This window comes from Leucopleurus acutus (assembly GCF_964270905.1).
Source record: "Leucopleurus acutus genome assembly, chromosome: X".
NCBI classification, from domain to species: Eukaryota; Metazoa; Chordata; class Mammalia; order Artiodactyla; family Delphinidae; genus Leucopleurus; species Leucopleurus acutus.
Window position 1 is genome coordinate 60,865,647 of NC_139148.1, and position 12,237 is coordinate 60,877,883.

Genomic DNA, 12,237 nt, shown 5'->3' on the forward strand with positions numbered 1-12,237 from the left:
TTTTTCATTTCTAATTCTATTGATTTGAGTCTTCTCCCTTTTTTTCTTGATGAGTCTGAGTAATGGTTTATCTATTTTGTTTATCTTCTCAAAGAACCAGCTTGTAGTTTTATTGATCGTTTCCTTCATTTCTTTTTCATTTATTTCTGATCTGATTTTTATGATTTCTTTACTTCTGCTAACTTTGGGGTATTTTTGTTCTTCTTTCTCTAATTGCTTGAGGTGCAAGGTTAGGTTGTTTATTTGAGATGTTTCCTGTTTCTTAAGGTGGGCTTGTATTGCTATAAACTTCCCTCTTAGAACTGATTTTGCTGCATCCCATAGGTTTGGGGTCATTGTGTTTCCATTGTCATTTGTTTCTAGGTATTTTTTTATTTCCTCTTTGATTTCTTCAGTGATCACTTCGTTATAAAGTAGTGTGTTTAGCCTCCATGTGTTTGTATTTTTTACAGATCTTTTCCTGTAATTGATATCTAGTTTCATGGCGTTGTGGTCGGAAAAGATACTTGATACAATTTCAGTTTTCTGAAATTTACCAAGGTTTGATTTGTGACCCAAGATATGATCTATCCTGGAGAATGTTCCATGAGCACTTGAGAAAAATGTGTATTCTGTTGTTTTTGGATGGAGTGTCCTATAAATATCAATTAAGTCCATCTTGTTTAATGTATCATTTAAACTTGTGTTTCCTTATTTATTTTCATTTTGGATGATCTGTCCATTGGTGAAAGTGGGGTGTTAAAGTCCCCTACTATGAATGTGTTACTGTCAATTTCCCCTTTTCTGGCTGTTAGTATTTGCCTTATGTATTGAGGTGCTCCTATGTTGGGTGCATAAATATTTACAATTGTTATATCTTCCTCTTGGATCGATCCCTTGATCATTATGTAGTGTCCTTCTTTGTCTCTTCTAATAGTCTTTATTTTAAAGTCTATTTTGTCTGATATGAGAATTGCTACTCCAGCTTTCTTTTGGTTTCCATTTGCATGGAATATCTTTTTCCATCCCCTTACTTTCAGTCTGTATGTCTCTAGGTCTGAAGTGGGTCTCTTATAGACAGCATATATATGGGTCTTGTTTTTGTATCCATTCAGCCAGTCTGTGTCTTTTGGTGGGAGCATTTAGTCCATTTACATTTAAGGTAATTATCGATATGTATGTTCCTATTCCCATTTTCTAAATTGTTTTGGGTTCGTTATTATAGGTCTTTTTCTTCTCTTGTGTTTCTTGCCTAGAGAAGTTCCTTTAGCATTTGTTGTAAAGCTGGTTTGGTGGTGCTGAACTCTCTCAGCTTTTGCTTGTCTGTAAAGGTTTTAATTTCTCCATCAAATCTGAATGAGATCCTTGCTGGGTAGAGTAATCTTGGTTGCAGGTTTTTCTCCTTCATCACTTTCAGTATGTCCTGCCACTCCCTTCTGGCTTGCAGAGTTTCCCTTGTGTGTTATTTGTTGTTTTTCTCTTGCTGCTCCTAATATGCTTTCTTTGTATTTAATTTTTGACAATTTGATTAATATGTGTCTTGGTGTATTTCTCCTTGGATTTATCCTGTATGGGACTCTCTGTGCTTCCTGGACTATTTCCTTTTCCATATTAGGGAGGTTTTCAACTATAATCTCTTCAAATATTCTCTCAGTCCCTTTCTTTTTCTCTTCTTCTTCTGGAACCCCTGTAATTTGGATGTTGCTGCATTTAATGCTGTCCCAGAGGTCTCTGAGACTGTCCTCAGTTCTTTTCATTCTTTTTTCTTTATTCTGCTCTGCAGTAGTTATTTCCACTATTTTATCTTCCAGGTCACTTATCCGTTCTTCTGCCTCAGTTATTCTGCTATTGATCCCATCTAGAGTATTTTTCATTTCATTTATTGTGGTGTTCATCATTGTTTGTTTCATCTTTAGTTCTTCTAGGTCCTTGTTAAATGTTTCTTGCATTTTGTCCATTCTATTTCCAAGATTTTGGATCATCTTTAATATCATTATTCTGAATTCTTTTTCAGGTAGACTGCCTATTTCCTATTCATTTGTTAGGTCTCGTGGGTTTTTATCTTGCTCCCTCATCTGCTGTGTGTTTTTCTGTCATCTCATTTTGCTTATCTTACTGTGTTTGGGGTCTCCTTTTTGCAGGCTGCAGGTTCGTAGTTCCTGTTGTATTTGATGACTGTCTCCAGTGGGTTGTGTAGGCTTCCTGGTGGAGGGGACTAGTGCTTGTGTTCTGGTGGATGAGGCTGGATCTTGTCTCTCTAGTGGGCAGGTCCACGTCTGGTGGTGTGTTTTGGGGTGTCTGTGGACTTATTATGATTTTAGGCAGCCTCTCTGCTAATGGGTGTGGTTGTGTTCCTGTTTTGCTAGTTATTTGGCATAGGTTGTCCAGCACTGTAGCTTGCTGGTCGTTGAGTGAAGCTGGGTGCTGGTGTTGAGATGGAGATCTCTGGGAGATTTTCACTGTTTGATATGATATTATGTGGAGCTGGGAGGTCTCTTGTTGACCAGTGTCGTGAAGTTGGCTCTCTCACCTGAGAGGCACAGCACTGACTCCTGGCTGCAGCACCAAGAGCCTTTCACCCATACGGCTCAGAGTAAAAAGGAGAAAGAGTAGAGAGAGAATTAGTAGAGGTATGAAGAAAGAAAGGAAGGAGGAAGGGAGGGAGGGAGGGAGAGAAGGAAGGAAGAAAGAAAGGAAAGAGGGAAAGAAAGGAAGGAGGGAGGAAGGACGGAAGGAAGGAGGGAAGGAAGGAAAAAAGAAGGAAGGTACAGTAAAATAAAATAAAGTATAATAAAGTTACTAAATTAGAAAATAATTATTTAGGGGAAAAAAAGGGACAGATAGAACCTTAGGGCAAATGATGGAAGCAAAGGTATACAGGCAAAATCTTACACAGAAGCATACACATACACCCTCCCAAAAAGAGGTGAAGGGTAAAAAAATCATAAATCTTGCTCTCAAGGTCCACCTCCTCGATTTGGGATGATTCGTTGTCTAAAGGAGGGAAGGAAGGAAGGAAGGAAGGAAAGAACGAACGAAAAAAAGAAGGTAAGGTATAATAAAGTTATTAAAGTTAATTATTAAGAAAAAAAACTTAAAAAAAAACGGATGGATAGAACCCTAGGACAAGTGGTGGAAGCAAAGCTATACAGATAAATTCTCACAGAGAAGCATACACATACACACTTACAAAAAGAGAAAAAGGGGAAAAAATCATAAATCTTGCTCTCAAGGTCCACCTCCTCGATATGGGATGATTTGTTGTCTAAAGGAGGGAAGGAAGGAAGGAAGGAAGGTAAGAACGAACAAAAGAAAGAAAGAAGGTAAGGTATAATAAAGTTATTAAAATTAATTATTAAGGAAAAAAATTTTAAAAAACGGACGGATAGAACCCTAGGACAAGTGGTGGAAGCAAAGCTATACAGATAAATTCTCACACAGAAACATACACATACACACTCACAAAAAGAGAAAAAGGGGAAAAAATCATAAATCTTGCTCTCAAGGTCCACCTCCTCGATATGGGATGATTTGTTGTCTAAAGGAGGGAAGGAAGGAAGGAAGGTAAGAACGAACGAAAGAAAGAAAGAAGGTAAGGTATAATAAAGTTATTAAAATTAATTATTAAGGAAAAAAATTTTAAAAAACGGACGGACAGAACCCTAGGACAAGTGGTGGAAGCAAAACTATACAGATAAATTCTCACACAGAAACATACCCATACACACTCACAAAAAGAGAAAAAGGGGAAAAAATCATAAATCTTGCTCTCAAGGTCCATCTTCTCGATTTGGGATGATTCGTTGTCTAAAGGAGGGAAGGAAGGAAGGAAAGAACGAACGAAAGAAAGAAAGAAGGTAAGGTATAATAAAGTTATTAAAATTAATTATTAAGAAAAATTTTAAAAAAAGGATGGATAGAACCCTAGGACAAGTGGTGGAAGCAAAGCTATACAGATAAATTCTCACACAGAAGTATACACATACACACTCACAAAAAGAGAAAAAGGGGAAAAAAATCATAAATCTTGCTCTCGAAGTCCACCTCCTCAATTTGGGATGATTTGTTGTCTATTCATGTATTCCACAGATGCAGGGTACATCAAGTTGATTGTGGAGCTTTAATCTGCTGCTTCTGAGGCTGCCGGGAGAGATTTCCCTTTCTCTTCCTTGTTCTCACAGCTCCCAGGGGCTCAGCTTTGGATTTGGCCCCGCCTCTACATGTAGGTCACTGGAGGGCGTCTGTTTTTTGCTCAGACAGGACGGGGTTAAAGGAGCCGCTGATTCGGGGGCTCTGGCTCACTCAGACCGGGGGGGAGGGAGGGGCGTGGAATGTGGGGCGAACCTGCAGTGGCAGAGGCCGGCGTGACCTTGCACCAGCCTGAGGCCCGCCATGCGTTCTCCTGGGGAAGTTGTCCCTGGATCCCAGGAACCTGGCAGTGGCGGGCTGCACAGGCTCCCCGGAAGAGGGGTGTGGATAGTGACCTGTGCTCGTACACAGGCCCCTTGGTGGCAGCAGCAGCAGCCTTAGCATCTCCCACCCGTCTGTGGGGTCCGCGTTTTTACCTGCGGCTCGTGCCCATCTTTGGAGTTCCTTTAAGCAGCGCTCTTAAACCCCTCTCCTCGCACACCGGGAAACAAAGAGGGAAGAAAAAGTCTCTTGCCTAGACCTTTTCCTGGACTCCCTCCCCGGGCTAGCTGTGGTGCACTAACCCCTTCAGGCTCTGTTCACGCCGCCAACCCCAGTCCTCCCCCTGGTCTCTGACCAAAGCCCGAGCCTCAGCTCGCAGCCCCGCCCACCCCGGAGGGTGAGCAGAGAAGCCTCTGGGGCTGCTGAGTGCCTGTCAGCACCGATCCTCTGTGCGGGAATCTCCCCGCTTTGCCCTTCACACCCCTGTTGCTGTGCTCTCCTCCACGGCTCCGAAGCTCCCCCCTCCGCCACCCGCCACCCGCCACCCGCAGTCTCCGCCCGCGAAGGGGCTTCCTAGTGTGTGGAAACCTTTCCTCCTTCACAGCTCTCTCCCACTGGTGCAGGTTCCGTCCCTATTCTTTTGTGTCTGTTTTTTCTTTTGCCCTACCCAGGTACGTGGGGAGTTTCTTGCCTTTTGGGAGGTCTGAGGTCTTCTGCCAGCATTCAGTAGGTGTTCTGTAGGAGTTGCTCCACGTGTAGATGTATTTCTGGTGTATCTGTGGGGAGGAAGGTGATCTCGGTGTCTTACTCTTCCACCATCTTCTCCTCTGCTCCAGTATTTGTTTTTATTTATATCACTGATGTATTTCATCTGGGATAATATTCTCAAGGTTCATTCAGGTTGTAGCATGTGTCAGAATTTCCTTCCTTTTTTTTTTTTTTTAGAGTTTTTGTTTTGTTTTTTATTATCTTTGGCTGTGTTGGGTCTTTGTTGCTGCACGCGGGCTTTCTCTAGTTGTGGCGAGCGGGGGCTACTCTTTGTTGCGGAGAGTGGGCTTCTCATTGCAGTGGCTTCTTTTGTTGCGGAGCACGGGATCTAGGCGCGCGGGCTTCAGTAGTTGTGGCGCATGGGCTCTAGAGCGCAGGCTCAGTAGTTGTGGTGCACGGGCTTAGTTGCTCCATGGCATGTGGGATCTTCCCGGACCAGGGCTCGAACCCGTGTCCCCTGCATTGGCAGGCAGATTCTTAACCACTGCGCCACCAGGGAAGCCCTTCCTTCCTTTTTTAAGGCTGAATAATATTCTGTGGTATATATATACACACACACACATATACCATGGAATATTATTTTGGTTATCCATTCATCCATTGATGGACATTTGCATTGTTTCCACCTCTTAGCTGTTGTGAATAGTGCTACTATGAACATGGGTGTGCAGGTATCTCTTCAAGACCTTACTTTCAATTCTTTTGCATATATACCCAGAAATGGAATTGTTGGATCATATGGTAATTCTATTTTTATCAGTAGTTGTTTCAGGAACCTCCATAATGTTTTTCAAAGCATCTGCACTGTTTTACATTCCTATCAATGGTGTATAAGAGTTCCAACATCTCCACTTTTTCGTCAGCATTAATTTATTGTTTTTTTGATAAGTAGCTATGTCAGTGGGTGTGAGGTGGTATCTTAGTGTGGTTTTGATTTGCATTTCGTTGATGATTAGTGTCTTTTCATGTGCTTGTTGGCCGTTTGTATGCCTTACTTTTGAGAAATGTCTGTTCAAGCCCTTTGCCCATTTTTTGTTTGTTTGTTTTTTTGGCGGTACGAGGGCCTCTCACTGTTGTGGCCTCTCCCTGTTGCGGAGCACAGGCTCTGGACGTGCAGGCTCAGCGACCATGGCTCACAGGCCTAGCCGCTCTGCGGCATGTGGGATCTTCCTGGTTTGGGGCACAAACCCATGTCCGCTGCATCGGCAGGCAGACTCTCAACCACTGTGCCACCAGGGAAGCCCCTTTTGCCCATTTTTGAATTGTGTTGTTTGCTTTTTGCGGTTGAGTTGCAGGAGTTTATATATTCTGGGTGTTAACCTCTTTTCAGATATATGTTATGCAAATATTTTCTCCCATTCCATAGGTTGCCTTTCACTCGGTTGTGTCCTTTGTTGCTGAGAAATTTTAAATTTTGATGTAGTCCAGTTTACCTAATTTTACTTTTGTCACTTGTGCTTTTGGTTCCATATCCAGGAGATCATTGCCAAATCCAGTGTCGGGAAGCTTTTCCCCGTCTTTTCTTCTAAGAGTTTTACATTGTTAGTTCTTACATTTCAGTGTTTGTCCCATTTTGAGTTAATTTTTGTATATGGCATAAAGTAAAGGTCCACCTTCGTTATTTTGTACGTGGGTGTTCTATTTTCCCAGCACCATTTGTTGAAAGTATAAATTTTTTCTTGTCTGTGTTCTTCACTCTAATGATGAGATTCATCCAGGTGGTTGTGTGTATTAATAGTTTGTTCCTTTTATTGCTGCGTAGCATACTACAGTATGGATGTACCACAGTTTGTTTAATCATCTGTCAAAGGGCATTTTGGTTGTTCCCAGTTTTTGGCTATTATGAATAAAGCTGCTTTAAATATCCATGTATAAATCTTTATATGGACATACATTTTTTTGGTGGGGGGGTAAATACCTAGAAGTGAAATTGCTGGGTTGTGTGGTAACTCTGTTTTACCTTTGGAGGAACTGCCAGACTTTTCCACAGTGGCTGCACCATCTACATTCCTACTAGCAGTGTATGAGGGTTCCAGTTTTCCAACATCCTTATCAACACTTGTTATTTTCTATTTATTATTATTACTCTTATTATTATTGCCCTCCTATAGTGGGTGTGAAGTGGTCTGTCATTGCAGTTTTAATTTGCATTTCCCTGATAGCTAAAGATGTTGAGCATCTTTCTATGTGCTTATTTATCATCCAGTTATCTTCTTTGGTTGAGGGTCTGTATCTCTTTTGCCCATTTTTATTTTTAATTAGTTGTTTGTTTTCTTCTAAAGTTTTGAGAGTTCTTTATGTATTCTAGGTCCGAGTTCCTTATCAGGTATGTGATTTACAAAGATTTTTCTCCCAGTCTGAGGCTTGTGTTTTAATTGTCTTAGCAGTGTCTTATGAAGAGCTGAAGTCTAACTTGTAAATCTTCTCCTTTGTTGCTTGTGGTTTTGGTGTTATATGTAAGATATTTTAATCTAACTCAGGGTTGCAAAATTTTTTTCTTATATTTTCTTCTAAAGGTTTTATTGTTTTAGATCTTATGGTTAGATCCATTTTGAGTTAATTTTTGTTTAGGGTGTAAGGTGTAGATTAAGGTTCTTTTTTTTTTTTTTTTTTTTGTGGTACACAGGCCTCTCACTGTTGTGGCCTCTCCCGTTGCGGAGCACAGGCTCCAGACGCGCAGGCCCAGCAGCCATGGCTCACGGGCCTAGCTGCTCCGCGGCATGTGGGATCTTCCCAGACCAGAGCACGAACCCATGTCCCCTGCATTGGCAGGCAGACTTTCAACCACTGCGCCACCAGGGAAGCCCTAAGGTTCATTTTTCTTTGCATATGAATGTCCAGTTATTCTAGTACCATTTATCAAAAAATTAAATTATCTTTTAAAACAAAAATTTGGTCATATCACTCTCTTGCCCAAAGACTTCCTTTGGGTCCTCATTTCTTTTAGGAAGAAATCCTTAACGTGATTCATAAGGCTTCACATGATTTTGGTCTTGTACTGTAATACAACTCTCACCTCCTCTCATCTGTCACTGCCCATCTTTTTTTTTTTTTTTTTTAACATCTTCATTGGAGTATAATTGCTTTACAATGGTATGTTAGTTTCAGTTTCACAACAAAATGAATCAGTTATATATATACATATGTTCCCATATCTCTTCACTGCCCATCTTATACTCTAAGCTCCAAACATACTGAAGTTCATTCAGTTCCCTTAATTTCTTTCTGCTGTCTTCTGGGATTTTGCAACTGCTCCTCCTTGTGCCTAGAATGTTTTCTCTCCACTCCTCTGTCATCTGACCTTCATCTACAAGTTATATTCTCCTGGAAGCTTTCCCCAACTCTGGCCCTCACTCCCACCCCTCATTCAGATTGGATCACCATCCTTTCCTTCTTTGTGTACATATAGCACTTTTTACTTTCCTATCATGGCACTGATCATGCAGTATTGAATTTGTTGGTTTATTTGTCTCTCCCTCACTAATATGAGGTCCTTGAGAAAGTAGTGCTTGACATGTGGTAGGTATTCCATAAATATTTGTTAAATGAGTGAATGATTGTCAGTGAGGTCAGGCAGAGTGACTAAAGAAGCATTGTTGTACTATTCTTTTGAGGTTGGAGTTAACAATGAGTGTATGTCTAAGAATTTCCAAAATTAAAGATTCTGTTGAATGGCCTTCAAGATTGAATTTCGAGTAGAGAATTGGTCTCTTTCTAGCTAATAATTTATACTCTTGACTGGTCTGTTTGGACAAGCACATTCCCCTTGTCTTAACTGCCTGATTATTTAATGGGGTCGATGAACACTATTCAGGGTCCCAGGAGAGGACAGGCCTTTTTGACCAAACCAGTGGCAGAGGTAGAATATACTTTAATTTATTGCTACTGGGACTGGGGCCAGTGCTTTTGTAAAGCATGCTTATCATCTAATTGTGAGAGTCATTCTGAAGAAGGCGTTTGAGCAATTGGACAATCAAATTTGGTCATCAATCTAACTTAACTCTTTGAGCATCATGAGGGTGGGGGAACACTGTCTTTGAGAACTCTCAGTCAAACCCAAGGGATATGGGGCTGAAGGTACCACTGTTCAACATATTCCTACTTATACTGACTGAGATCTTGGCCTCTATTTATTATCATGATTTAAGTACCATAGGAAAGAACAGCAGGCTGAGTACTGGGCAGCTTTATGAAACTATTGATCTCTGTGGGCAGTTTAAGGAAGCATCAAATTGTACATTATTGTAATTATCCTCACCTTCTAAGTATGGCTAGACATAGAGCAAATGTTTCCCACCACCCTTTGAATCTTTTTCTGTACCTCAGGTTCGCACTGCTCCTTGGAACACCACAAGGGCCTTCATTGCTGCCATGAAGGGCAAGTGTCTCCTGGAGGTGACTGGGGTGGCAGATCCCACAGGGTGTGGTGAGGGATTCTCCTATGTGAAGATTCCAAACAAACCAACACAGCAGAAGGTGAGACTGTCTGAATTTCTAGAGGTTAAAAATCAAGGGAGGAAGAAATAGAGGTTAAGGAATGGAGATGAATGGGTGGGGATCTGGAAAGCCATTAAAATGTTGACAGGATGACTTAAATGCCTACTATAAAGAGTTTTACTAGTATTCTCTCTTGTTTTGTTTCTGAGGTAGGATGATAAGGAGCCTCAGCCAGTGAAGAAGACAGTGACAGGAACAGATGCAGACCTCCGTCGCCTGTCACTGAAAAATGCCAAGCAACTTCTACGTAAATTTGGCGTGCCTGAGGAAGAGGTGGGTGTGGAAGAGGAAGACTTACAGGCTCCTAGGGGCTTTGTATAGAGAGGGAAAAGCTTGGAGGCAGATGTTAGGAACTAATCTGGAGAATTTTGTAGGGTAGGTTGTGGTAAACTGGATCTTAGATACTTTTTCAGGAGTTAGCTTTCTCAAAGCTTTCTGTTTAACGTGCTTTGGGTGATTTCATTGTTGTTGTGTTTTTTTGGTTTTTTGGGGGTTTTTTTTGGTCTAACTCTCTAACCGTGTACCCTGGTTTGTCCTTTGAAATCCCTGAATGATTTGTGTGTGTGTGTCTCTTGTAGATTAAAAAGTTGTCCCGCTGGGAAGTGATCGATGTAGTACGCACAATGTCAACAGAACAGGCCCGCTCTGGAGAGGGGCCCATGAGTAAATTTGCCCGTGGATCAAGGTTTTCTGTCGCTGAGCATCAAGAGCGTTACAAAGAGGAATGTCAGCGCATCTTTGACCTGCAGAACAAGTGTGTTGTTTTAGTGCTGTAGAAAATCCAGGCTGGAAAGGGGAGGGGTCCCAGACATTATTTTATAGTGAAGAGAAGGTCACCTAATAAAGTGACTAGTGGTCAGGTATCTGAGATTTCAGGGTGGTGTCTATTCATAATACTGCTAGAGTACCTACTCCCTTCAAAGCAGCTTGGCAAAGGTTTTGAATGGCAAGAACTGCTAGGTTCCATGGCAACTTTTGTGGCCTACTTGGGCCTGGCAGCCATTACAGTGGTGATGGGCAACAGTAGGCTTAGTGGTTAGAGGATGGTAATGCTCTATTTAAAATGACCAATGTACTGATTTGTTTCTCAGGCTTTTTCCAGGAATTGTGAAAGAGTTGCCGTACTATTTCATATTTTGAACTTGCCTTGTGACTAAATTTCTGGGAAAACTTCGTAGAGCTTCTCTGTTCAGGGTCCCATGTCTTAGTGGATTTTGAATATTTCTTTTTTAAGGATGATTTCTCAATTTCCTACTCTTGCCTAAACTAAAACTGTATTTCTTCAGTTGTTTCTACACGTTTATGTTTCCCTCTTCTTAACATTGTTTTTTCTTTTTAGGGTTTTGTCATCAACTGAAATCTTATCAACTGACACAGATAGCAGCTCAGCTGAAGACAGTGACTTTGAGGAGATGGGAAAGAACATCGAGAACATGTTGCAGAATAAGAAAACCAGCTCTCAGCTGTCACGTGAGCGGGAGGAGCAGGAGCGGAAGGAACTGCAGCGGATGCTACTGGGTGAGGGTAGTGACTTCACAGACAAGAAAAAGAAAGATGAAGAAAGTGTAAATAACCACACTAATCACTGAGATAGAGCTGGAGGCAGAAGAAGTAGGGGACGAGTGTAGAAAAGGCTATAGAAGAGGTAGAGAGATTTCTGCAAAATGGACTGTAGGTTTGTCTGTGGGGCACAAATTGAAGAGATGTTGCCAGTCCACTACGGCCTCTGTCTGTATCAGGCCTGGCCAAGCCAGGGCTATCCGTGCTGTACATCAGTTGAGTTTTCTGGGCATTCATCCTAGAGGATAAGAGTTTTTAATACAGAATCTGTGGATGAATTGGGGGATTGTTAATGAACCCTCTGAAATCACATGTACAATTCTGTGCAAATGTGCCTTTTCTGAGAAGATCCATATGGCTTTCAGAAGATTCTTAAAGGAGTCTTAGACCCTAAAAAGTTTAAAATCACCAACCCAAAATTGCATAAGTTGACGGTGGGGATGAGAAAAGCCTAAACTGATTTGGGATCTGGTCACTGGGAATGAAAAGAGGAGAAAAATCAAAGGGACCTTAAGATTTCACTCTTGCTTGCTAGAAAGATGGTGGTACCATTGATTAAAGTAGTAAATTTCAGAAAAAGAAGCAGGTTTAAGAAGGAAAGGTGTAATATGTGGTGTTTGAGGTCCCCATGATATTCCCAGTATAGATGTCAAGCAGGCAATTGAAAACTTGGTTGTAGATACTGAGAGGGAGGATAAAGGCTGAAGATGAAGGTTTAAATGACTATTTTCACTCACAGTAGTCTTTCCTTTGTTTCCTCCCTGTAAAAGCTTTGTGTAATTCTGTTGTTCTGGCTACTTTGTGAAGATGTGATAAAGCCTTTCCTCGAGTGTGGTCCTGGACCAGCAGTATCTACATCACATGGGAGCTTGTTAGAAATGCAGCATCTCAGGTCTCACCCCAAACCTACTGAATTAGAATCTATTTTAACAAGATCCTCAGATGATTCCTATTCATTCATATTAAAAGTTTGAGAAGCATACGCTAGGCCTTGAAACTCTGGATTTTTTCTGTGGTGCCTTT

At 41.4% G+C, this 12,237-nt stretch overlaps 1 protein-coding gene across 10 annotated transcripts in view; it reads left to right on the forward strand.

The window, feature by feature from the left end:
• Positions 1-12,237, forward strand: part of TAF1 (TATA-box binding protein associated factor 1) — a 99,122-nt gene that overhangs the window by 24,544 nt on the left and 62,341 nt on the right. For all 10 annotated transcript variants that reach the window (XR_014327131.1, XM_082864988.1, XM_082864989.1 and 7 more), the window contains exons 19-22: positions 9,484-9,633; positions 9,808-9,927; positions 10,233-10,408; positions 10,994-11,172. Coding sequence is in view for 9 of the 10 variants with exons in the window: in XM_082864988.1 (XP_082721114.1) it covers positions 9,484-9,633; positions 9,808-9,927; positions 10,233-10,408; positions 10,994-11,172 (625 nt within the window). In the remaining variant the exon portion in view is untranslated. The remainder of the gene's footprint in view (positions 1-9,483; positions 9,634-9,807; positions 9,928-10,232; positions 10,409-10,993; positions 11,173-12,237) is intronic.